Source organism: Drosophila subobscura, chromosome A (genome assembly GCF_008121235.1).
Source record: "Drosophila subobscura isolate 14011-0131.10 chromosome A, UCBerk_Dsub_1.0, whole genome shotgun sequence".
Lineage (NCBI taxonomy): Eukaryota > Metazoa > Arthropoda > Insecta > Diptera > Drosophilidae > Drosophila > Drosophila subobscura.
This window is the reverse complement of record NC_048530.1, coordinates 15,013,632-15,040,618: the sequence shown is the minus strand read 5'-3', so window position 1 is coordinate 15,040,618 and position 26,987 is coordinate 15,013,632. Positions and strand designations below refer to the sequence as shown.

The 26,987-nt window shown below is 49.3% G+C and overlaps 1 protein-coding gene across 2 annotated transcripts; it reads left to right on the top strand.

The window, feature by feature from the left end:
• The first annotated feature begins 384 nt into the window (after positions 1–384).
• Positions 385–26,987, top strand: LOC117899533 (transcription factor Sp9). 2 transcript variants are annotated; one of them, XM_034809614.1, is made up of 4 exons: positions 385–715; positions 1,451–1,876; positions 23,539–23,876; positions 24,111–26,987. In XM_034809614.1, exons 2-4 carry the CDS (start codon positions 1,763–1,765, stop codon positions 25,828–25,830), a joined length of 2,172 nt encoding a protein of 723 aa, XP_034665505.1. In that variant the 5' UTR covers positions 385–715; positions 1,451–1,762; the 3' UTR covers positions 25,831–26,987. The 2 variants fall into 2 exon arrangements, with proteins under 2 accessions (XP_034665505.1, XP_034665498.1); XM_034809607.1 differs by having other exon boundaries at positions 24,096–26,987.

Genomic DNA, 26,987 nt, shown 5'->3' with positions numbered 1-26,987 from the left:
GCTCTCTCCACGTTCGAAGCCTCCATCCGTCATCAGCCGACGACGACGACGATGACGATGACGAAGAGTGCTCTGATCTCTCGGCGGTGCTGGTGGTGGTGGTGGTTCCACTCTCTATGGTCGTCCCGCTTGCTCTGCCTGTGAGCAGAGGGCGGCTAGCCATGGGTGCTGGCGCTGCCGCTGCTGTTGCTGTTGCTGTTGCTGCTGGCGCAGGCCAGCCAGCGCTTTGGCGGAATCGGAATTGGAATCTCTTTCGCTCTCTCTGGCCGTCACGGCCTTGGCTAGCGCGCTCCCGCTCGCTCTCTCTGTGTGGGACGCGCCCCTTGGCAGAGCGCTGCAGCAGCATGCTGCTTGGAGAGTGTGGCGACGTCGACATTTGGCCAAGCTTTTTGTTCGCGTGAAACAGTTGCAAGCCTTTGAACGATCAGCGACGACGGCGTTAACTTTGGCGCGGATACAGCAGATTTTTTTTTCGTTTGTTCAAGCAGGCGCCTGGCGGCTGCCTCCTGACACGTTGACGCCTCTCTGTCACCCGCTCCGCAAGCAAGCAGCAAGCAGCAGCAGCAACAGCAACAGCAGCAGCTTAAACCGAAAAACAAACAAACAAAAAACAAAGAAAAAAACAAACAAAAATACAAAAACAAACAACAAAGTTACCAACAAACAACAACAACAACAGAAGTGCGAGTGCATTGCAATCCATCCCAACATATCCGTATAAATTTTCTCTTTCGTCTCCTTTTTTTTGTTGTTCATTAAACCATAAATTGTACTTATTTTTTTGTTGTGACTAAAGTAAAACCGATAAACAGCAGGAGAGCAGACTCACTTCTCGCTCTCTCTCACACTCACTCTCACTCTCAGTCTCACACTGTCTCACTCCATCCTCTAAGTCTCAGTTCCGTAGCCGCTAGATATATTCAAATTGGCAGAACGTAGATCCAGTAGGCGGCTGTCAGTGCCAGTGACAAAGCCGCAGCCGTAGCCGGAACCCACAATCCGAATCAGAAACAGAATCAGAACCAGAGAGCGATAGCAGCAGCGACAGTAGCAGCGATAGCAGCGACAGGCCGACGGCCAAGTGAACATAAGCAAGAAATCAAAAGAAAAGCCAAAATAAACACACAAAAAACAATAAGAAGTACTTGAAAAATACACACAAAAAAAGATACTTGAATAGATACAGCTACAGTTACAGTTACAGTTACAGAAATAGAGCAACAGTAAAAAAAAGAGTGAAAAGTGAACTGGGGGAAAAGTGCCCAAGAAAAGTATCCGTCGGCAGACCATCTCGCAGATACTTTTCAGCCTTTTTGTTGCATATTTTTTGTTGATATTTCTCTGATATTTGTAAGCGACGTGCGTGTGCGTGTGCGTGTGCGAGTGTGTCCTGTGTCCTGTGTATGTGTGTCCTTCCACTCCATGTCCCTCTGTCTCTCCCTTCGCCCAGTGTGTGTCCAGCGATAACAATAGCACCAACAAAAACAACAACAACAGCAACGATACAGTTTTCCCATTGCGGAGGAAAAGCCAAGCAAAAATCACAGAGACAATCAGACAAAAAAGAGCTACAAGAAAAGACACCATCATTGTGCGCCTCAAACTGACAGCCCGAGAAGCAGCAGCAGGAGCAGGAGTAGGAGTCGGAGTAGGAGCCGTAGCAGCAGCAGCAGCCGCAGGAGAAGATACACCAGCAGCAGCAGCAGCAGGAGTAGCAGATACAGATACAGCAGCAGCAGCCGCAGCAGCAGCAACCGCAAAGATGCTCACGGACATGACGCCGACGGCCGGCCAGTTGTATGGCTCACAGATACCGGCCATGGGAATGAACATCAGCAACATTGCCACACACTTGCAGAAGCCACAAGTTAATCCGGTAAGCCGCACACACAAAAGATACAGTACAGAACCTTTAGATGCAATCGGAGAGGAGTGCAGCAGATACATTTGTGCATCTGTACATCTGTATCTGCTGCAGGGACAACTCGGACAATTACTCGGCTCCGACTCGAGTGTGTTTGTTGGTGGGGCAAAGTAGCCAAAGTAATCGCTTTAGCTACAATTGTTGGGCACATCGAGAATGAGATCTGACAGTTACAATTTTCAGATGCAGCTCTAAGTAGGTGATAGATAAATTAGCAGAAATTACTCACAGTATGTATATGTATGTAGCTACATTAAACATTACACAAAAGTATCTTATTTAGCACACAACTAACCCAAAGATACAAATTAGGTTGTGGAGAAAGTGCTGAACACAGACACTTGACAGTTCATTTGCTGGCATCGCATTACACACACACTTGAAACTGGCATTTGTCGGGCATTTGTACACATCTCTGAGATACATTTCCAGTGCAGACAACAACTTGAACTAGAGCAATCCTCTGCCAGCTGGCCGCAACATTTTCAACTGCATCTGCAAGGGTTACCCATAGGTATTATAACCCTGCAAACGATTACAACTTATGTGTTCTGCGGCGACAGAAAGCTGACAAATCTGGCAAATCAACCACTTACATGGCATTATCACGACAATAATCCGCGGGTTAAGCAAACAAGCGCTAGACGCCGCACCGTAGCGGATGCACAGATACACAGCCAGTACCAGTAGCTGCCACACACACACACACACACACACACACACACAACAATATTGTTTTGTTTTGTGCGACCCTCGGAATGTGAATCGGAATCGAAATCGTTCATCGAGTCTCAGCTGGGAGTCCTTTTGTCCGTTTGTCTCGTCGATGATTGAGCTGAAAGTACGAGCATCTAATGCTGGGCCAAAACGGTAGAGAATGCTCGCAAATCGATTAGATGCGGCTTGTTCAGTGTTCGGTGTGTTCAGTGTGCTCTGTGTTCTGTGTGCAAACGAATTTCACGCTCAGGCTTAGCAGCAGATACGCAGGCCACAGTCGGAGATACAGAGCCACAGACAGCAGATACTAGAGCCAGGTAAGCGCCGTCCTTCTCTCGCTCTATCTGCATTTAGGGCTGAAATCAATTATTCAGGCTCACTTGAGGTGTGAAGCTAACGATTGAATGATGCCCTGCCCTGGGATTATTTTTCGCAATCGCAATCACTGGATCGTATTACGAGTCCCCCTAGCTCTGACTCTGACTCTGACTCCGACTCGGGAACTGACTTTTCAACACATCATTTTCACATTCCCATTGTGGCGGTGGCGGTGGCGGTGGCTCTGGCTAATTGTTTCGATGGCCCATCGATGATGGCTCTTATCGAGAGCGGAAGCCCACACTTAAAGGCTAAACAGAGATGATCATAATGCTGCTGGCCTCGATCTGAATTCGCTCTTTGATGCGCGCCGCAAAAACTGAAACTGAAACTGAAACAGAGCTCCAACAGCAAAATTTCCTGCTTAATATTAATGATGATTGTGGAGGGCTCTGGCCAGTCGTTTGCCTGCTCTCGATTTTGGTTCAATTTTCAATTAGCGGCGCTTAGAGTTATGCCTCCGACTGTGTCCTTGATCAACTGGCAATTGCATGACACTTTTAATAGAGTTAGCAAAAATGCCAAGAAGAGATTGAGGCTAAGGCAATCTACAATTCTCGCATCCCTGCCCCTGCCTTGAGCTGCAAAACTGCAGACGCCACCACGCATTTGCGTGTGCCCATAAAATATGGTGCTCCAAACCGCAGAGGCCACAGAACCGCCTAACCGCAGAACATACCACTCACAGTTGGGTCTAAACGGGTCCAAGCTCTGGCCAACAGGCTCTGGCTCTGGCTCTGGCTCTGGCTTCACATCTGCATATTGATGGAGCTACCCCAGAGACAGGGAGCAAGAGAGGGAGAGCAAAACGTTTATTAAAATTAATACCACATCAATCATTTAACAAACGCGCCTGTCGGCCAAGTTCAAAGAGCTGCCACAAAGTTCGAGACTAGACTGCGGTCTATGAGGGATCTATGTAGCTGCGGCTGCGGCTGCGGCTGCGGCCCTGCTTAAGAAAGTTACACATGCGCATTGATTTTAATTAAAAGCGTTTAAAGACATCACAAAAAAGATACAACAGCAGCCACAGTCAGAGCTGAAGCTGAAGCTGAAGCTGAAGCTGAAGCAGCAGCAGCAGCAGAAGAAAGATGATAAATTACCGAGACAAACTGAAATTAACATTTGTGCCTGGAAACAAAAAGCCAAGAGATCCCAGCGAAGAGTGGTTGGGCGCGGGCAGGGTAAAAGCTTGAAGAGAAGATTATTGAAAGCCGCTGTTAAATTATTGAAAATCATGCAACGATCCCGTCCGTTTTTCCCATGAACATCTCACAGTTGTGTGGCAGTGTGGCAGCCTCATTTGCTCACTGTTCAGTGTGTGTTCGGTGTGTGCTGCTCGTCGGCATAATCAGCATAACAAAAGGAATTAAGCAATAAAATATTAATGAAAATACACTCACACACACACACACACACAACTGAGGCATGGGCACTGGGCACTGGGCAATGGGAGAGAAGATCGCCGCGTCATTGACTAATTTGTTTGTGGTTCTCGGGGCTTCTTTCTCCCATTTGCCGGCAATCGGCTGGCCCCCAGAAGAGACGAAGGCGCCAGGGCGTCGCTGAATAGCGCGAGAGAGAGGTAAAGAAATAAAGAGCTGGAGGACGGGGAGTGGCCAGCGGCCAGCGGTAGCCCTGACATGGGCTCAAACAAAAGGCAGCAGGCGCCCCATAGAAACAACACTGAAAGAAAAATATCGCCACAAGAATGCTGCATTATTTCGATGCAACTTTAAACTAGATACTGCCATGACTACCCAGAAAATTTCAATAAATTTCTATCCATCTTTGAGTATCTACAACTATCTTTTGGATATATCCTCCATCTGCTTGCATGCCCTTCTATTTCTCGCCGTGCACTTACCTCCTTCTACTGCTCGACATATTTACTTAATATGATTTGGCTTAATGAATGCGCCTTGCCTTTGTGCCGCCCCTCCCCCACCCTTTGTGGCACTCTTCTTCTTGCAGCAGTCGTCCCTCTGCCTCTGCCTCACTGCAGACAGCGAGCATTTTTCACCTTTGACAAAAGGCTGAGCCCAAAACGCAATTAACTTGCGTCATTTGGAAAATTAGTTGCCATGATGCTGCAAAAAAAATATACACAAGAGTCCATCGAGTGAGAGAGAAAAAGAGCGACAGAGAGAGAGAGAGAGAGAGAGAGCGGCGCAAGGTCGCTGCTGGCTGGCTGGCTGGCTGGCATCAAAAGCGCCGCTCGAAAAAGCATTTTTCAATTTGGTTTTTCCTATTTTTTGGTTGCATGTACATACATATTTCAATTACAAAGACCACGCACCAAAATACATTGTGTGCGGTGTAGTGCAGTGTAACTGACTTGCAGTTTCCAGCACGTAATTTAATAGGCCGTCGTCTGTCGGTCAGAACGTCAGTCAGTGTGTCATGTCAGTCAGCCTGTCTGTCCGACAGTGCGTAGACGCACTGCACCGCACGGCCTGGGAGCAATTTGGGGCCACAATTTGCATGCGAAAATGCGAAACCCTGACCAGAATTTCAAATTGCTGTCGCCAAATCAATAAACGAACTAAATAATTGATGGAAAATATGTATAGCTGAAGTGGTCCCTGGAATTTAAGGGAATGCGTAGCAATTGGGTAGAGAAATTTAGTTCTGAGAGGGAACGCATTAGGTTTAAGGTAAATAAGAAAAGGAACAAATTGGAAAAAGAAATGCTGCTGCCTGCTGCCTAACTGGGATTGCAACACGTGTTAACTGCCATTCAAGTGGCCTCCCATGATCAGCCCTACGCTCCCCTACACCCCCTATGCTCCCGCATGCCCCTTTGTAATGAACAATTTAAATGCCAAATAGAATTTATGCAAATTAATTGCTCTTTTAAAACGAGAATGTTGCTAAAAATGCAAATAATAATTGAAAATATGTGTGCAGGGCCTTTAAATATAAATAAAAATGTTGCCTGCTTTCGCTGGCATTTCGTATGCAGCTCTTCTAATGAATATGAATAGGAATTTGAATGCTGATTGACTTGGAGTTGGCTGAGTGAGTGAGTGAGTGAGCAGAGTGGACCGGCTGACTGGAGTGACTGAGTGACTGACAGAAGTGACTGACTACCGGCCAAGTGCATATTAGATGGCAGGGCAATTATCTGCAACAACAGCGGCAAATGCAACACCAGTCCAGCAGCAGCAACAGCAACAGCAACAACAACAATCAGTCATTTCGCTCTGAATGGTCTGAATGCGCTTCTAATGAGCGACCGAGGGGGAATCGAGCAACGTGTGCGCTTTACACCTTAAACTTTGAACAAAATATCTGTGTAGCTCTCTGTCTATGTATGTGTAGCTCTCTGTAGTGTGTGTGTGTGTGTGTGTGTGTGTAAGGGGTACCCTTAAGCCACAGCACCCCCGCCTGCTCCGGGCTCGCTCGTTCTATTATTCACGACTAATTTGAACTGACATCGAATACGCTGCAGGTGACAACCGCTGACAATCGGTAGGAGCCACAAGAGTGATAAGTCACGCCCCCCTCAACCCAGAACAAAGAGAGTATCGAGGGAAAATTTAACTAGCAATGAAAATAATCATGAGTGTCGTTGAATTAAAAACAATTTATAGAAGAATGAGTGCAGAAGAAACGCTACGAAACCTTTTCTTGTCTTAGGTGAGAGCCTGGGTGCAGGCTTTCCCTTTGACGCTTCAGTTGCGTGGCAATTTTCATCTGTCTGCTGGGCCAAGTGCAAAAGCGACGATTGCACAAGCGGCAAACGGGCAAACCGGCGGCTAACAGCAAACCATAACTCGTTATAAATTTTGTTGACACGAAGTCAAAGCGTTTTGAGGCAGCGTTGATTTGAATGCAAGTTCATGAGTTAATCAATTTTAATGCACCGGCAATGGCAGCAGCGGCAGGCACAGGGACAGGGGCAGGGGCAGGGGCAGGGGCTGGAGGCAAGCTCGAATCTGGGCACGTCTACACATCGAAACGAGCGATCGATGCCAGATCGATGCCAGCTCCTTCGCGTCGCGTCACGTCGCGTCTCCTCTCGCTGAAGCAATCGATCGATCCAGCCTCGCCTCGAACAGCCAACGAATTGTTTGATCGTGTTGTAAATTTCTGCCAGTAAATATTTTCAACTTGGTGACGGCAATGGCGATGGCGATGGCTATGGCTATGGCTATGGCGTTGGAGTCTGGTCGCTGCCTTATACGGTCTGCACCCCCCTGCCAGACTCCGTTCGCCAGTCTCCAAGCCAAGACATTATTTATTTATATGTATTTTTTATAAAGCCTTGTATAACTTGATAAAAAAAAACAGCAACAGCAACAAATGGGGAGGGGAGCACGGTGGGGAACAGGCACAAGATTGGGTTACGTTTAAAAGTTTTGTGCGCTTGCAGAATGAAATGATTTATGGTCTGAATTACAGATAATTGTGATAATCATACCGAAAAGGTTCGGGCGCAGTTCGCATTTGCAGATATTTCTTCGAGTTGTTGTCTGCGTGGTTGTTTCGTCTTTTTCTTTGGCCTGAAATCGATACAAGAATCGGAGCTAAAACAGAGCAGCGTGGCGGAGTAGGTGCGGGGGGGATGCGTGTCTAAAATGCATAAAAGATTTCATTGCTCGCAGCAAAAGGGTAGCCAGCGGCTCACCAGTTTTGGCCACATAAACGCGTGTGTTGGCGGTTTTGTGATCTACTTTGTTGCCTGAAAGGATAAAGGATATCCAGGGGATACAAGAACAAAACATGGCACATACTTTTGCCATTTTTACGCTTCTTTTTTAGGGGAATATCTGGAGTTGTTGACTTCTACATCTTCAGCCCCTTCCCCTTCTAGCTACTGTCAATGCTGAGTATCACTTAGTCCAGTTGCAAGTTCTTTTGTCTAAATAAAAACGATTTTTGCTAATTTCTGAACAACACAACAAAAATAACACAACGAAAAGCAACAAGAAAGGAGCCAACAAAAAGGGCAACGGCAACGGCAACGGCAACGGCAGAGTGAAACCAAATTATAGAGAACGAAGAGGCAGGGATGGCAGCAGGGCCAGCTCTGCAGCTCGGGGGGGATTTCGGCAGGATTTTCGGCTCAGAGGCAGAAAACTTAACAAGGCACAACAGAGCAGAGCAGGGAAGAGCAGGGCAGCGCAGGGCGAGGACTGTGTGCCACAGCGACAACAGCGACAACAGCGACAACAATGTGTGGCTGGCTGATGATGACGCTGATGACGGTGCCCATTGTGGCACAAATCTTTATGTATCCGTAAGAGATGCAGTTCAGTGTTGTTTTCGTTACGGCTATTTAGTGCTTGGAACTGGTACTCTGAACGGGAACTCTGAGGGGTATCTGGCACTCTCTGCCTCGGCTCATCTCTGGCTCAAGCGCCTTTGCCTTTGGTTTATTTGCTTAGGCGGCTTAAGCCTTAACAGCACTGCACAGTGCACTGCAGAGTGAAATTCTCTTATGGATTTATTTGTATTTTACTATCCCAGCAGCCCATATTTTGCCATCTTTCACCCTGGCGAGGCCACTCCGCCAGTCGCTCGCCCTGTTGGCTGTGCATTTTCAAGTCTTTTTATGTGGCCATATTTCTTGCAAGTGTTGAAGTGTGCCCCCCGTCCGACAAGAGTCGTACAAGTCCCAGGAATGGGACTGGAACTGCGACTGACAGTGGGCGCTGCGGCAGAGTGACAGGAAACGAGCGCCGAGCCGTAAAAACACTTCAACTTTTTCAACATTTCAACACATTTAATTGCAGCTAATGTTTATGCCCGCAAATACATATCTCAGCGAGTGATGTCAAAGGGCTTTCTTTTCACCTAGTCGACTCCCAAAGAAAGCTGATTTCTTGCCCTGATTTATGACCCTGTTTGTGGCTCAGATCCGCTTCCTGACACCTAGAATCAGAGGTCGGAATAATCGAAACTATTCCATTTAGTTCGGTGCAAAAGCAAAAGAAATCTGAGCAGCGTTATTGCGGGCTGTAAATATTGTGTTAAACATTAAATGAAGTCGTTAAAATCATTTAATGATGCACTCGTTAGTCACTCGCGTTGACAAGTGAAGCGATGCCTGTCTGCCGTCTGCCGTCTGCTGTCTGCCGTCTGCTGCCCCTGCTTCTTGGTCTCTCTGTTGAGGCAAGGCATGACTGCGGCAACCTGCAACGCCTACTCGCAGCGAATGCGACGGCGACGGCAACGGCGACGGCGTCGGCGGTTGTCAAAAGGAATTGAAAGGATGTTTGATGGCATGCTAAATTGACAAATGCATGCAAAACACTTTTCGGCTGCCGCATTTGCGCATTCCGCCTCATTATTCATGGCTAGTAAAAAGTCGCATGTTGCCAGCACACAGCACCCGAGATTCCTGTTGGTGTTGCGTGTAAGTTGCCATGCAATTGGAGCTCCACATGGACTCCCCTGCCACTGCCACTTGCTTCTTTTCGTACTGCCAGTTCTGCAGCAATTAGGGAGAGACCTTCGGGGCCACAGCAGGCACAGGGAGAGGATTCTCCCCTCATAATTAATCAACAAAAATCTATGCAGAAAATGTAGCTAAGAGTTGTGACATTATTTCTATGCAGCAGAAGGCACAACAAGTGCTGCCGCCTCTGCCACAGCCCCAACCCAACCTCAGCCTCTGCTCCAGCTCCAGCCCCTGCCCCATGCCACATGCCCCGTTCGCAACCTCCGTCAAAGTCAAATGGTTTTTGCTGGAGTCTAGTCATAAGGTCAAACTGTGGGCATTATCAACGCTGCAATGGCAAGCGGCAAACAACTTGCAACAACGCTGCAGCCACATAGTGCTGCAAGCGATTCGTGCTTAAAAGCGCGCGACACACACACACACACACACACACTCAGTGCAGATATGCAACATGGAAACATTGTTGCTCGTGGAGCGAGAGCGAGAGAGCCCCGCCAGCAACATGCTGTTGCGGCTGCGCCTGCGCTTGCTGCATGCCCCCGCCACAGCATGCCATGCCCACCGATGTCTGGTGCCTGCCTGCTTAAGATGTATCTGCTGTGATTACCACCAGGCGAGCGTGTACTTAAGCATTTTATATGCTTTTTTATGCCATCTTGCTGTCCTTGCTGCTTGCAACATGCCGGAGGAAGCTCTCTCTCTCTCTCTCTCTCTCTGCCTCGTCCTCTCCCTCTCTGGAGCTGCAGCTGAGGCAGAGGCTTTGGCTGATGCTGAGGCTGTGGCTGTGGCTGTTTGCTGTGCCATGGAGCTCCGAAATTGGGTTTATAACTTTGCGCCGAGGCGCGCGTTGAAATGGCGTTGATGATGTTCATGTTTCATGTTTGTGGCTTGATGAAGCGCAACGATTATCCCCGGCAACAACAGTCTCGTCTCTGCAAGAGACGCAAGACGCAAGCGGGGCAGCAACGGCAACACGGGCTGTAAAAATATGCCACAAATTGATTGATTTGCCACGGCACGAAGCTGAGCCAAGACCACGTTGTGGCCAACGCTGCAAACTCGTTTCAGTTTCAATTTCATTTTTAAAGGCATTTTTGCTGCCACAGCCGCGAGCCCCCCTCCTCCCCCATGCCCCTGCCACAGTCAACGCCAAAAGTGGGCGTTCTTGTTGCTGGCGTGCCAAAATCTATCTAAAAATTTAGAGGGGAGACAGGCAGCCAGCGAGTCAGCCAGCCAGCCAGCGACACGGCGACAAAATATGCAAAAACCCCACAAATGCAATTGAAACGCAACGAAAATTGTGCAACGCCTACTTGCCACAAAAGAGCCGGGCAGGCAGGCAATACACAGGCAACCTCCACAGCAACAGCAACAGCAACTGCAAGTCAAGTATTTATTTTTACATTGCCTGCGTCTTCGATCTGATTTTCATTGCGGAAACTGCCACACAACAATTTCCCAATTGAAATGTGTACGCGAAAATTGTTGCCGTTTGCAGTGGCAGTGGCAAATGCCGCGTTTGACAAATAAGTTGCATGCAAATAGCAACAATTGCCACTGCAGCCGCAACATTCAGCAGCAACAGCAGCAGCGGCAGCGGCAGCGGCAGCGGCACCAACATCAGCAATTTGTTTGCAATGAATTAAATTCCAGGGCCCACAGATTTACTCAATGGCAGCAGAGTTTTGCCGCTTCCATTGATGAAAATCTGCGGGCTCACCTTTGACCCCAAGAGTTGTTTGTCAGGGCAGCCTGACAGGCGGCAGCCCGGGGAGCCCGGGGAGTCCAGGGAGCCCAGAGACCTGCACAGTGGCAGCAAAATGTTTGATAAAAAGAAGCCCAAAAAATGTCCTGGCAAATGCAATTAGCTGGCAGACAGCAAATGAATTTTAGGGCACTACTCGAAAACGTTTATCAAAATCCAAATTGAAAACTCAACTCAAAACTTGCAGCAGCAGCAGCAGCAGCCTAAACGCGGTTCCCACATTCGTCAGACGAGACGAGGCTGTGAAAATAGCTGTCTGTCTCGCTGTCTGTCTGCCTGCCCTCTCGTGTGTCTAAGGGGAAAGCTGAGAAAATGGCCCCGAGGGCCAGCAAAAGTCAAACGCTGGAGCAGACCCTGGACCCGGGTACAGGCGAAACCCTCCTAAACGTTGTCTGACTGAAAATTGTGGGTAATTTTCGGGGTTACCTTCTCCCGGTTACATTAGCGTGTGTGCAGGTTGTAATTTTCTACTTTGCGCCTGGAAAAACCCCGAAAACCGAGACCCAAACAAGACCCCAAAGAAAGCGGGGAAATTGGGGGAAAATAACCTCACCATAACCGATGGATGGATGGATGGATGGTTAGATGGCTGACTGGTTGGTTGGCTGGTTGGGCATCCATTATGTTCCACTGCCAGGGGACGGATTCATAACTTGTTAACTGCTCGTAAAAGTATTGTTACAGATACTCCAAAATACTCGGCACTGTGTGTCCCATTTTCATGTTTCTTTTTTTCAATCGAACAAAACAAATCTCACACATCTACCCCTAATGATATAATGAGCTCTACAAACCGATCTAATCGGCACTGAAACTGGCAGTGGCACTGGGAGCTCCGTGGTGTTGTTGCGTTTTGTTAATTAGCCATTTAATGCCCAATAAAAAGAGGCAACAGCCACAATGGCAATGCCATTAAGCCGCAACTTCGCAGCTCCACAGTTGGCAGCAGCAGCAGCAGCAGCAGCAATCTGCATCGGAATCAGAATTGGTATCGCAGTCACAACACGGATTTTTGATTTATTGAGTCATTAAATAATAATCATAATTTTCTTGTTTAGCAGCTTTAAGCCACACAACAAAAACTATAAAAAGATTACACAAAACAAAAAAATAACCATAAAAAAAGGCAAAACCAAAAACGCCACAAAAAATGTTTTTGCTAATTTGTGTTGGATTTTGTTTGATTATGGAAATGCCTGGGCAAATATCATTTAAATAATTCTACAAATATTTGATTGATTATTATGTTCATTTTTAGCAACATTTTGGGCTGTACTTTTGGCTGGAAATGCTGGGAGAGGCAATTCTTTGAGTTGGTAATGCTTGAGTGATATTTAAAGTTGTCCCAGCAGCTATTACGGGTAACCTTGCACCTTGACTGTGTGGCGTTGCAGCTCCATTTCCATTAGCTGCCGCATCTATCTGCCTGACACCTTTGTGGCAGTGGCAAAGTCATTCATCAAACAGAATGCTGCAAGATCTCTGCACAGATCTCTTCACCTAAGCAGCGACACTACGAAATTAAAACATATAAAATACGCTAATCGATAGAGATAAAGGGGAACTAAAGGGGGGGCCACACTCCCCATCATCATTAATCAAAGTCAGCCCCAAAGGGGTTTTGGCCATCTTCGTTTTCTGCTGGAACACAGTGTCAACCCGTGCAGCGAGAGAGAGAGAGAGAGAGAGAGAGAGAGAGAGAAATGCCGCCGAATAAAGAAATCAATAAGTCAAATTGCCAGCCACGGATCGGGATCGGGATCGGAGGGAGTCCGAGTCCAAGTCCGAGTCCAAGTTGCGGGGCATTTTCATTATTTATTATTAAACGAATTGGTGCAACCTTAGCTGCCAAAGCAATTGGCTACCGGTCTTCTCCATGACTGCCATTCGCCATTCCCCCACAGTCCATTCCCATCACCATCTTCACAGTCAGTTCCATTCGAAATGAATATGCAAAAGAGCAGACAAACGGACAACCAGACAACAGACGGCAGTGAATAAATATAAAACACAACAAAAAGCACAGAAGAAAGAAACAACCGAAAGGGGGAAGGCCGAGTGAGGCCCAAAACCGGCAGCATTTCGGTGCTGCGGACCAGACAGCTGGACAAGCCCTCTTCACAGCGGGAGAAGCAGCAGCAGCAGCAGCAGCAACAGACCAGACCAGACCAGACACATCCCGGAGATGGCCATGGGGTTCGGAGCCCCCTAACTCCACCCCACCCCCGATGTCCCGCTCTTATTTAGCTAATTTAAATGAGCTGCAAACAAGCAGTTGGGCAGCCAGAATGCCGCCCAAAACGAATGCAGGAATACCCTAATGATGGGGGGTTAAGGCAACGAGGAACCCTAACAGGCAAAGAGTATCCAAGAGTGAATTGGAGTCAAAAACGAAATCGGCTGAAAGGAGATTTTATGGTTTTGCGTTTTGCAATTTATCAAGCAATTTTTTTGTTTTGGGAGAGAACAGCAGCAGCAGCAGCAGCAGCAACAAATTGATTTGCATATCCAATTATAAACACATTCCGCATGAAAGGAGCTGGCACAGAGCCCTCCCTCTACATGGCTGCTCGGCTCCTGGGCTATTGAGCTCCTTCTGCTCCTCCAAGTGCGCCTCCTGCTGCTGCTGCTGCTGCTCCTCCTACTCCTGCTCTTTGCTCTTTCTTCTGCCTGTCCGAGTCTTTTGTTCAACACAAATTGTCGCACTTTAGCAGCACAACAAATGAAATGAATTGTTCCCATGTCCCACAGCGCGAGATATTTACACTGTTTAACCGCAGGAGATGCGGTTGCCCACATTTATATGCCACTGGCACGAACCGCCAGTTTTGTGTTGTATCTATTTATTTAGCCATTTAAGCAGCTCTTTTGGGGGGCGCTTATTTGCTCCGCTAAATGGGTAGGGGATAATGCACTGGGCAGGGGGTCGGGCCTGGCCCAGTTAGATATCGGGCCGATCGTAGTCTAAACAAACAATGCCATGCCCCATGGAATGAAACAAATCTGATTGCACATTGTACAACCATTAATCGAGTCACGCCAGTCAGCAGTCAGCAGTCAGCAGAGTCATCCAGTCACACAGTCACCCAGCCAGCAGTCCACCAGAGAAATGTCTTTTAACATGATACAAATGCATTAGTTAGAGTCACAGTTTGATGGCCTTAGACAGAGATATAACCCAAAGGGGAGCACTTGTTTGTGGCGGCATAAATCGTGGATAAATTATAATTAAAATTCTCCCAAGAATTCCCTGTGCTCCTCTGCAAATCTTTGTTCAGAATATCTGCATGTAGCGCATTCAAATATTCAAAGCAATAACCCAAATCACATTCGAATCAGAGTCAAAATATCCCCCAGCAGTTGATGAGCTTCAGTCGGAAGTTTGGGCTGTTTTTCGCACTCCTCAGGGATTCATTTCAAAGATCTCTGCTCGGATTATCTACAATGTAAGGCATTCAATTTGGTAAAGATGTAAAGGTGTTTGGTCTGGGGGGGGGCTTTGGCTGGGGTTTGTGTATTCCCGGCACTTATTAAACACTCGTCACTTTTAATTAAAAGTCGCCGCCTGTTCCACTCTCTGGCGTTTGCCTGCAGCCCCGTCTTGCCCCCTCTTATTGGCCAGGCTGTTTCCTGGGCTGTTGTGGCTCTGCTGCTGCATGCCACTGCAATTTGCAATTACCACAAACACGCGGCACAGGCGCAGGCCCGCAGACCCGCAGACCCGCAGACCCGCAGCATGGAGCATGGGGCATGTGGCATGGCAAAAGTTTTGCAATTAGAACACTTTTCGCGTGGTTTTAATGATAACACATACAAGGGGGGTGCAGTGGGCACGAGGAGTGCTGCTGCTGCTGCTGCTATGTGCCACTGCAGTTTGGGGCGTGGCAGGAAACTAGCTTTTAAGTGTGTCTGCACTCGGGGCACCAGAGAGAGTTCGAGAGCGAGCGAAGAGAGTGTCGAGTGTGTGTGTGAGAGCGAAGGGAACATTTCGAGTGAAAAACGCTCGAAAGGATTTTCTATTTTCTATTCTCTATTTATATATTTGGTTTTTTTTGCATCAGAATTTGCAGGAATTTCTGCCGCAGTGGCACAAAGTTTCGGGGCATTTTTGGCCATTTGTTGTTTTAGGAGCAGTTGCCTGGCTTCGACCTGTGGCACAGTTTCAGAATCAAGTGCGCCCCGGCGGCTTGTGTTTACCCAAGAGAAAATGAGAAAGAAAAGGCAAAGAATAGATGAATAGAGAGCCAGGAGCCAGCTTTTGTGCTGGCCCATTGTCCTGCCAACGGATTCTGAGTGTGTCCTTTGTGTGTGTCCTGTGTTGTGGTTCGGTCAAGTGGTGACGCACAATGGACAGAGAGAGAGGCTTTGTGCGTGTCCCCGTCCCCGTCCCCGTCCCTGTTCCTGTTTTCGTGTTATGTTTGTCCAGGATCACACACTTGATGATCTCGCTCGCTCTCTGGTACCTCATTAGAGCGCAGATTTAGAGCAAAAATGCTCTCGCATTAAAGGATTTGCCGGGATCAACGGCGGACTTAGTGCCGCCAGTGTGCGACATCCTGCAGCGATAATCGTTGAGCGGATCAAAGAGCGCGCAAGAGAGAGAGAGAGAGAGAGAGAGAGGAAGGAAGAGTGAGCGATGCTTCCCCCCCTGATGGACCGCTAATTTGTTACAAAAATTGCACATTTGGCTGTCGGTTCCCAAGCGCGCCATGGGGTGGCTGTGCATCCGCATCCCTCTCTCCCTCTCTCGCACACAGTGTCTTTCTGTTGCTCTCTCTCTCTCCGCAGTACATCCATCATGGCCATTTGGCAGTTGCCTCCTCTTTCTGGTGCCATCCCTTGCCCTGCTCTGCCCTGCCCTGCCCTGCCTTTGCCTTCATTCATTGTCGTCGGCCTTGCCCTTTGACCTTGGTCTCCTACTGCGCCATTTCAGCGCATTTAGCGGCACTTAGTTCATCCATCTCACTCGCACTCTGCGGATCTCCCTCCCGCCACCAGTTTTCTAAACGGCCCAAAAGTACAGTTGAGAAAAAATCAGTTGCCATTTTGGTTTGTTTTAAGGCTAAGAAAATAAATGTAAATATTTTGCTGCTTAAACGATTGCACATTTATCGCTCCCCCCGCTCCGGTAATCGATAGCGTAATCGATGGCGTAACTTCTCTTGGTTATCGCTGTATTATTCAGGCGACAATATCAATCAATTGTCTGGCCATAAATATCAATATTCAATATCAAGTTGGCTTTCAATCAAACTCATTATGCTAATGAAGACACACAGCTGCACACGCCTACACACAGACACACACAGATACAGATACACCAGAGTCAGTCAGTCAGTCAGTTAGTCAGTCAGTCAGTCAGTCAAGCGGTTCCTCAATCGATCAGTTTGCTGAGTGAATCGTTGAGCGTTGACTCTCGCCTCGCCTCGCCTCGCCTCTTGACTAACTTGTCGGGGCTCTGTGGCTCTGGGGGTTTGCTCTCTCGCTGCTTAACCATCCAAGATTCCTCCCCTCATCATCATCATGCCATGATGTTGTTGATCGTCGAATGCCAATGCCTGACCATCGACATGAACATCGAGCATCGAGCATCGAGCACCGAGCACCGAGCTGGGGGACAGCTTGCGGCGACGTTTAAATTTGTTCATACTATAAACAAAATGAGCTGCAGATTCTATCTGTTCGTGTAAATATTTGTTAAAATTAAGCTTTCAACTGAAAAGTATCAAAAATTTTAATTTATTTCGTTTCATATCGAAGCGCTTCACTCTGGGCATTTCAGTTGCTCATTCATTTTGTCGTAGCTACGAGTGGAAGTGCACTTGGATCATTGATTGATCGCAGGCTGATCCCGCTGCTTGATAAGTCACGGGTAGTGTTGGGGCGCCCGTTGGCTGACAAACGATTAGGCTAATACTTGGTAATTTCACTTAATTTGATTTGCACTCTAAATGATCACCCTATGACTGATCATTAGAGATCAGCAGCAGCGCCAGCCAGCTGCCATAACTCTATGGGAAAACACAACAGAGACGAGCTGTGGCTGCTAATTTGTCAGCTAGATTGTCGGTGGGGATTGGAGAGATCTTCCAAGTGCACAACTGTTCGATGACATCATCGGTGTTGAGTTCAATGGAGGAGTTCCAGAACTGGCAGCAAGTGATTACCGATCAACGATCATCTTACCTCGACAGCTGATTGGCAGCAGCTCAATGAATTTGTATTTGGAGCCACAGATTTGGCTTTCAGTTGTTGTTTTCGCAGGGCATTCGGCATTCGTCTAGTTCGAGCTGGAATTAAAATTTTGCTTGCATTTTTAATGTAGCTTTTGTTGCTGTTGTTGTTGCCTGTGGCCAATGTTTTGTCTTTATTTCTGCTGTGTGGTTTTTCTTTATATTTCGTTTTTTTTTTGTTTTTTTTTTGTTTAGCCCGCAGACATGAGGCAGACATGCAAACCGGGCCCGGTGTCGGGGTAGGCCAGCACAACAACAAAAAACACACAATAAAAGAAAAACAACTACAGTGGAAACCAAAGAAAGAATAAAAACAGCAACAGCTACACAGGAACAACACCTTTGAGCACACACACACTCGAACACACACACTCGAACACACACACACACCCATAATTCAATTAATTTGATTTGATTTAATTGCCGCAATGAAAGCGGCTCATAAATTGCATAAATTAGCCACGAACTACTGAGTAATTACAGCAGTAATCGCACAGGTATGCATAAGCATACATATATGTATGAGTGCATGTAAATATCTTCATGCTAAATCCGCTATATGCACACGATCTGAAGTGCAGAGCAGTGTGCCCAGTTGGCGCGCAACTAAATGCAACTTTCGAGTGTTTTTTGGGCACACCATCCGCCGTGCCCGTGCTGTCCCTTTCCCCCTGCAGGCTAATGACGTTGCAAATGTGCGGTTCTTGTTGCCTGTCAGCGTTTATTTGTCTCCTGCCCCGGATACCGGATACCTGGTGCCTGTCCCCCTGCTCCCGGGCCCGGCGCCCTGTGCAATGTGCTGAAAGTTGTGCGAGTTTTATGAAGTTTTAAGCAGGCTCTAAGTGTAATGTGAGTTGAACACGTCATCAGAGGGGGGGAGCACAGAGAGAGAGAGTGAGAGAGAGGGTTAAATGTGTGAAATGGCAGTAGGGGCAGGCGCTAGCATTGCGCGTGGGGCAGGCAGCTTCTTGGGGATGCCCGCCAAAATTGTTACAGGAAGACGACACTCCCTGCTGCTGGGTGGCAACCCTCGAGAGCTCGTATTGCCTGCCCCCCAAACATAAGCAACCCCAATTATGGTCCTGAACTTAAACACCCAAACAGGAGCAGGCGCAGGCACAGGCACAGGCACTCAGCTAACTTCGGGCTCAAATTAATTGCAATCCGAGGCGCCCATTAAATGTGACCCCACCCCGCCGCAGCACAGCCACAGAGATTGTCATGTGGCTCTAATGAGCGGTCAGTTAATCATGGATATGCCAGTCGGCGTACGAGGGGGTGCAAGGGCTGGGGGCGTGAGTCCTTTGGCTGGATGCTGCGACTGATGATGCGCATCCGATGAAGGCCCAAAAGTGCTCAGCCAAATGAGCAGCAAAGTGCTCAGGGCACAGGCTCGTAAAATGAAAGCATTCCCGAAATTAAAAGTCACACATTAAAGACACATTTAATGCCATAATTGTCTCAGTTTCAGTTTCAGTTTCATTTTCAGTCTCAAGTCCACTAACTAATCAAGGGAAAAGTGTGCACCAAAAATATATTTATAGATCCTCCAGCACACCCCACAACCCCCCTCCTGCCACGGGCTCTCTCTCTCTCTCTGCCTCTGCCGTTTCCTTTTTTTGATTTTCTGTAAAATTTCTTAAAAATAATAATAAATAATACAAAAAAAAAAAGAAAGAGAACAGAAAAAGGCACCATCAGCCACGAAAGACTTTGCGCAGATAAGGAAGCGCAAAATAAAAAAAAATAATAAAAATTATGATGAAAAAGTCTGGCTGGGGCTTTCGGAAACTCCATTAATTTTTTGCTGTTGCTGTTGTCCGGCTACTTCATCCTCGATCTGGACTCTGGCCACTGGGATGTTGTTTTTTGGAGCGTCATTGTTAATGAGTTTTCGTGTATGGCTTACTTATGGGAACTCGAAGGTACGATACGCAGACCAGTTCCAAGGAACTCGGTCCTGCAAAAGTCCAAGACAAAGTCTCAGTCGCGGCCTCGACCATCAAACGGGGCAGGCCAGGAGTCCCGTCCAGTCCAGTCCAGAGCCTACTTAGACCACAGTTTTCGTCTCTGCTCCTGAGTGCGGCGCGGAGCTGGGGGGGGCTTCGTTTTTTAATAAACTTCTGGATACGCCGGTTCCAGCGAGGCTCCCTCTGCACAGTTCCCACGCTGCTTTTAATTTGTGAGCTCCAAACGGGGCACGGGCACGGTCACGGGTACTGGCTGCAGAATCAGAATCAAAGCCATTAGTTTACACTTTACATGCTAATGGAAGGATGAAGAGCAGAGTCTGCAGTGGCATCCTTCTGCAGAGTGGACTGTGGACTGTGGACTGTGCCTGGAGCCCTGCTTCGACTGCACGGACTGGCTTCCGAATGGTGTGCTGGAGAGTAAAACCGAAACCAATGAACTTTTTTTAATTGCCTATGAAAATTGTGTCTGCCGCTGCTCCTGGTCGCTCGATCTCTCTCGCTCTGTCTCTGGCAGCGTATTCGGGTAGCGCTCTCTTGCCGCGTCTCGTCTGCCACTGCCACAGCCACAGCCGCAGCCGCAGATCTTTCCTGCCTCTCCTGCTCCGTTGTCGTTTGCCGCAATTTAAAGTTTCTTTCGCCTCGCCTTTTGCCGTTTCATGTTTTATGTTTTATGCTGCGTGTTTGTTGTTTTATTTGCATTTTGGCGCCGGAGTTTTCGAGTTAAAAAACATTTTGAGTGCCGTTGCCGCTCAGCCGTTGATGAGGTGCTGCTGCCCCCAAACACTGTGCCACAAAGTTTTGCGGATTAGCCAAGACAGCAGCAGCCACACACACAAATTGGAATCGATATATGATGGACTGGGCACAGCTGCTGCCTGTCATCATCATCGATAGTTTGGCATTTATGGGGTGAAAGTTGTGCCTCGTGCTCTAAGCTTTTTGCCACAGGGAAATGGAAGACAAAAGTTGCCCAAGAGTTAGCTATAAATTGTTGAAAATTTGTGCAGCAATTTGTTGTAGCTCTTAACAACAATTCAGCAGCGAGTCCTCTCGATGCTCTCCTGCTAGCTCTTTCCCTTTTGCTGTTCCTCTTTGATTGGGCAACACTTGCAGTTGCCCCTCGGGTGGTCCATTCTTTTGGCTAATTAAAACAGTAAAATGACATTTTTGCTGCCCTGCAGTGCTGAGAGAGCGAGGTAAAGGCGCGAGCTAAACAAATTCGGTCAACGCAGCAGGTGCCTGTCCCAGGGAGCAGCGGCTGGGGGAGAGCGGCAATCGAGAGGCTGTGGCCCATTCCCAGCAGCTCCGAGGCATCTTTCCTCTGTGTGCAGCACACAGCGGGCGCTATCAGCAAATGGCGCTGCAGGTTGCAGCACCTTTTATCTACCTTAGCTCTCTCTCTCTCCCTCTCTCTCTTGCGCCCTCTCTCTGTCTCTTTCGCTCTCTACGGCACATCAATCGAAGGCGGTGTCATAATTTTCACAGCAGGTGTCGCTGCTAATGATTTACAATGAGGCAGTGGCCAGGGGCCAGGGGCAGGGGGCAGGGGTAGACAGTGTCAGAGTGCACTTTGTTGCATCTCTTGCCCATTCCCCTCCCCCGCTTTGACCCCACCCCCCTGGCTGCTGTGTCGGCAAACAACAATAAAAATGTGAAAAAATCGAAATTCGTTGTGGTAGGCGTCGTCGCTGTGTTGTTTGATGTTGCCCCTGTGCTGCTTGCTGCATGGGGCAGCTTCGAAAAACAATTCATTATTCATCAGCGCACACATTGAATATGGGTCTAGGGCCAGCTCTCCCCCCCGCCCGCTCTCCACGCTGCTGGCCTTTGTCCAGTGGGCAGGGGCGTTGCAGCGGCTAATTTGGCTGAGACTGCGGCCAGGGACTGGCGCCAGCGGCGCCCTCCCGCAGGCTGCATAAATGCCAAACAAATTGTTGACTTTTCCCAAACATTTACGAGTGTTTTGTGATCTGATTTGAAGGCGAATTGGGGCAGCGTGGTGGCAGGGGGGGGGGCACATTATGTTAACATTTATTTGGTGATACGATTGGCAGGGCATGCTGGCAATGGGGCAGCGTAGAGATTTCCCCTTGCCCAGCTGAATGTTTTTCCCCCAGTTTCCCACCCACCCATTCATATCCTCCACCCCGCTCCCAGTCTGGCTGCTTGCCGATCGATTAATCAAATCATTTTTGCATTTTAATTTGCTGCAACTTCAGCGACCAACTCACTGGCTGAATCGGACTCGGACGCGGACTCTTCGACTGCTGCCTCTTGCCCCCCGCTAACATTTTGTATAATTTTCATGCCACAGTGGCACACACACACACACACACACACACAGCGGCCATTACTCATACGCGCAGTTGCACGATGTTGAAATTGCTCCAATTAAGTGTGTGCCGCTGCCACAGAGGCCAAAGTAGTTCGGTGGCTCTCGACTTTTGGCTTTGACTGTCTGCTGCTTTGGCTTTGGCTTTGGCTGCTTCTGCTTCTGCTCCCGCTGCTGCACGACTCCAATGGGTGATGTCATTAGGCTGCCAAAGCACCTGTCTGGCGGGGGAAGAGAGACTGACTGGCTGCCTGGCTGCCTGCCTGGGCCAAAGTGGAATTGAAAATTGGCAAATTGAGAATCAACGGCAGCGACATAAACGTGCCACAGAGTCCAGCCTTAGCCCCAGCCCCTGCCCCAAACTGCAATGCGGAAACACACAAACCAAGGATGGGGTCTCTGGTCTGCTGCTGTGGGAGGATCGGGATCGGGAACGGGATCGGGGGTCGAGGCCGCTTGCAATTACTGCCCCAAAAGAGTAGCTTCCGCGGTGGCTCTGATCCCGATACCGAACCGATCACAGCCTGATTGCCGGTTGCCAGTGCAGTCTCCTCTCCCTCTCCCGCTCTCTCCCCCTCTCTCTGTCTATGCAGTGTTCCCGTTTTTGTTTTTGGGGGGCAGCCAACAAACGGTAAAAGCGCCAAACTAGACAACTGTAAAACTGCCGAGCGGGGCCAGCCAGCACCAAAACTATTAACTTAATTTTAGCGGACAAGCAGCCACACGACTGGGCGCTGGCGCTGGCGCTGCACTGAGCGAAAAAGGGGGACACCCAAAGTGCTCAGTTTAATTGGAGTATTTCGATCAGTGCATCCATCCATCGCCTGATTGGAACCACTTTTACCCCGGCAAGTGGCAAGTGGTTCAACTTGTTGTTGACAATTCTCGGGCTGCCATTTCTCAAGCAGCTGCCGTGCCGTGGCACGAAATGTGTTTGATGAGGATCAGAGACCACAGATTGCAGATCCTTTTGCGCTCTCTCTCTCTCTCTCTCTCTGTGTGTCTCTTTCTGGGACACACTTAAACGAAATCCTCGACCGTCGTCAATCAGGCAGAAATTAGCAGATAGAAGATGCTCGAGGATGAGGTCTGGGCATGGATTGGCTCTGAGTCCGGGACAAGTGTCGGGCGCAGTCGCTAGACAAAAAGCGGAATTGAAAATTAGTTTTGGGCCAAGGCTAAGTCAACGTTCAGGCTGCAGCCACAAAAGGAGCACAGAGTCCAGAGCCCAGAGCCCAGAGCCCAGCCTTTTAATGACTTCCTTTCGACGTTCCAGCGAGGGCGATTATAAGTGTCTGTCGGCTGCAGGAACTCTGCCAAGTCGCATCAGGAATACCCTTGGCAAGAAGCTGCAAATAATCTCAGCAGAGATAGTTCTCTGTCTGCTTGTTGCTGCCACTAGTCGTTGCAACTCTCTCTCTGCGTCAGTTCGTGGGACCGTAAAAATCCTCGACCGTTGGCGTTAAAAGCAAATTTCAGTTTTGATTTACGTGGCGAATTAATTTTGTGGCTTTGCTGTGTGCCCATCAGCAGCCACGTCCTGCTCCATCTTCGGGGCTCTCTCTTCTTGCTGGCGTCGGCGGCATTAGAAGACGCTCTCCCCCGCTCCCCCGCTCCTCCGCTCTCTTGTGTGTGCTTTTTGGTTCTTTGATTTTTAATTTCTGGCAGCAGGAAGCGAAATTGAGCATAACTAATTTTGTATTTGATCAATTTGCAGTTTCACGCGAAGCTCCACCCAAACGTAATTAAGAAATTTGACAACATTGCTCATCCTCACTCTCCCTCTCTCTCTTTCTCTCTGTTTTAGGATCATCCCAGCTTGAGGGGCACCCCACTGGCCATGCTGGCCGCACAGTGCAACAAGCTGTCCAACAAATCGCCGCCACCGCTCGCCGATGCGGCGGTGGGCAAGGGTTTCCATCCATGGAAGAAGAGTCCCAATTCCCCGGCTGCAGGCAGCAGTGGCAGCGGCTCCGGTGGGGGAGGAGGCGGAGGTGGAGGTGGCGGTGGCAGCAGCAGCGCCGGACAACACTCGCCCTGCGCCATTTCAGCGGCCAGCTCGTCCAGCTCCAGCGGCAGCGCCAGCGGACAATCCTCAAGAAGCCTCTCAGCCAGCGCCAGCACCATGGTGAACATAACAGCCAGGTAAGACCCGCAACGGCGCACAGTGGTCTCCAAAAAGAGAGAGAGAGACACAGATGGGTGGTGCTGGGTGATGGGTGGGAAATGGCGACCAGCAACCAGCAAGCATCCATCACTCGCATATCCTTTTGGCAGCCCGTGCTCTTACTTTTGGCGACCACTGTGACACTGTTCGGCCCCACACACACAGCTGGCTCTATACAACTCGCGAGTAAAATTCAGCATCTATCCTTACAGTCGCCCCTTGGCCTCGTCGTGTGCGGCGGTGAGCGGCTCGGCCTCCGCCTCCGTCTCCGCCTCGGCATCGGCGGCAGCTGCCGCGGCAGCGTCCGTGTCGGCATACGGCGGAGACTTGTACTTCCCGAACACGGGCAGCTCAACGGCGGGCATGGTGGCGGACAATCATCACATGCACCAGGGCCTGCTGGGCAAGGTGGAGGGGGCGGCATTCGGGTCCGTGTACTCGCGGCATCCCTACGATTGGCCCTTCAACACGGTGTCGCACAAGGCCGCGGAGGCGGCCAGCGTCAACAGCGTGAATGGGTGGTGGGACATGCACAGTGCTGCGGGCAGCTGGCTGGACATGGGCAGTGCGGCCGCAGCCGGGATGCACTCGACCATGGCGAACTATGCGAGCGCCGCGGCCGCCGGCTCCGACTACTCGTCGGCGCTGTCGCACTCGCTGTCGAACACGGCCCACCTGCTGGGCTCCGGGCAGCACCTGCTGCAGGACACGTACAAGAGCATGCTGCCCGGACAGGGTGTGGGCGGGTTCTCGCTGCCGCACAGCTCCCCATCGGCGGCGTCTTCGGCGGCGGTGTCTCCGCAGTCGTCGGCGCCGTCGACACCGTCGCCCCGGTCGCAGCGTCGGTATGCGGGCCGGGCGACCTGCGACTGCCCCAACTGCCAGGAGGCGGAGCGGCTGGGGCCGGCGGGCGTGCATCTGCGCAAGAAGAACATCCATTCGTGCCACATCCCGGGCTGCGGCAAGGTGTACGGCAAGACGTCGCATCTGAAGGCGCATCTGCGGTGGCACACCGGCGAGCGTCCCTTCGTGTGCAATTGGCTGTTCTGCGGCAAGCGCTTTACGCGCTCCGACGAGCTGCAGCGGCATCTGAGGACGCATACCGGCGAGAAGCGCTTTGCTTGCCCCGTGTGCAACAAGCGCTTTATGCGCAGCGACCATCTGGCAAAGCACGTGAAGACGCACAACGGCACGGCGCCGAATGGCATTAAGAAGGGCTCCTCGGAGTCCTGCAGCGACTCCGAGGAGGCCGCCAATCAGTCGGGTGAGTCCAACGGGCTGGGCGGCGCGACCAGTGGCCAACAGACGGGCGCGGCCGGTGGCGGCGGGGGTGGCCCAACCAGCGCCGGCTCCGGCTCGGGCTCCGGCTCTGGCTCTGGATCTGGCACCGGCTCCGGTTCGGGCTCCGGCTCCGGATCGGGGTCTGGCTCTGGCTCTGGCAGCCATCCCGGCACCCCGACCTCGCTGCACGCGCATAGCGCATCAAGCACGCCCAGCAGCCTGCTGGGCGGCGGTCTGCACCTGGCCTCGCCGCACCAGATGGTCGCCGCGGGCGGGTCGCCGGTGATGCTTCACCAGCACCAGCAGCAACAACAGCAACAGCAGCAGCAGCAGCAGCAACATCAGCAGCAGCAGCCCCATCAGCAGCAGCCCCACCAGCAGCAGACCCACCAGCAACAGCAGCAGCAGCAACACCACCAGCAGCAGCAGCAACAGCAGCAGCAGCAACATCTACAGCAGCAGCATCAACAGCAGCAGCAGCAATTCGCCCAGCAGCAGCAGCAGCAGCAACAGCAGCAGCAGCAGCATCCGCACGCGCATCTGCATCATCATCATCATCATCATTTGGCGGCGGGCAGTCCGGGTCTGGAGCATCGGCTGGACCGTCTGGATCCCAGCGCCTTGGTGGACATCAAGCCACCGATGGTCTGAGGGTCGCTGGGACCCTTTCTGTTCACCAACTGAGCGGAAATGGGTTCCTGGACGGAACTGGAATTGGAATTTCTACGCAACCCCAGCAGCTTACTAAACTATATCTACGAGTGATTGGATTGATTCATCCACATGGTCCACTCGTACATATACTTATTACATACAATATACATACATACATCATACACATCTCCAATGCATAATGTAAAATGTTTTTTTTTTTTGTGATCTGGAATAAAAGAGAATCCATTTGCAGTGGGAGGCAGAAAAGATGCAGCTAGGAACATAATTACTCTCGTTTAATTGTAAATATTCGATGCACTCTCTCTCTATATGTCTATGTATGTCCGTAACCACACACACACACACAAACACATACACTTAATCGAGCACTCAACACAACAACAAAAAAAAACAAAAACATTTGCTTGTCGCTAGCTTAAGAAGAACGGAAATATACGTAAAATAAATACAACAGCAAACAATTAGTTCTACTCGAGATATCGATGGAGTGTAGCGGAGCTGTTTGTTTTTTTTTTGTCGATTTTTTTTTCATAGTTAGTAGATCATAAAATATATAAATATATATCTAGAGTACTCTATCCGCATACATATGTACACACGAGGATATTTGTATGTATGTATCGTTTTTTTTCTTAGCCCGTAAGTAAGTTAATCCTAAAAGAAATCTCTGAATGAATTATTAACCAACAGACAAGCTTCGAGCACACACACAAAAACACACAAACACACACAGTTTAAGGGGGGAAAATAAGTAAATAAATATAAAGAATGAATCACAAACTATTTGTTGAACATTTATGCAATTCTAATAAACAAACAAAAGAAAACACCCCCTACAAAATATATAGACGATAGGCATAATAAATATATTTCTAGTCCAATTACGAAGCGGCAAAAGCGAAGGGAGAAGGGAGAAGGGGTATCTACATATGGTGTGGCATAGGATTTTGTTCGTTACGATCAAGAATTGTATGTAAAAAGCTAAGCGAATACCTTTGGAGCGGAACGTCTCTCAATTCTAGCTCTAAACTTGTACATTAGAATACATTTTCAAGCAGCTAACAGGCAGACAGGCAGACAGACATACTTTTAGTGCTTTATCAGACAAAAGACAAGCAACAAGAAACAAGCAA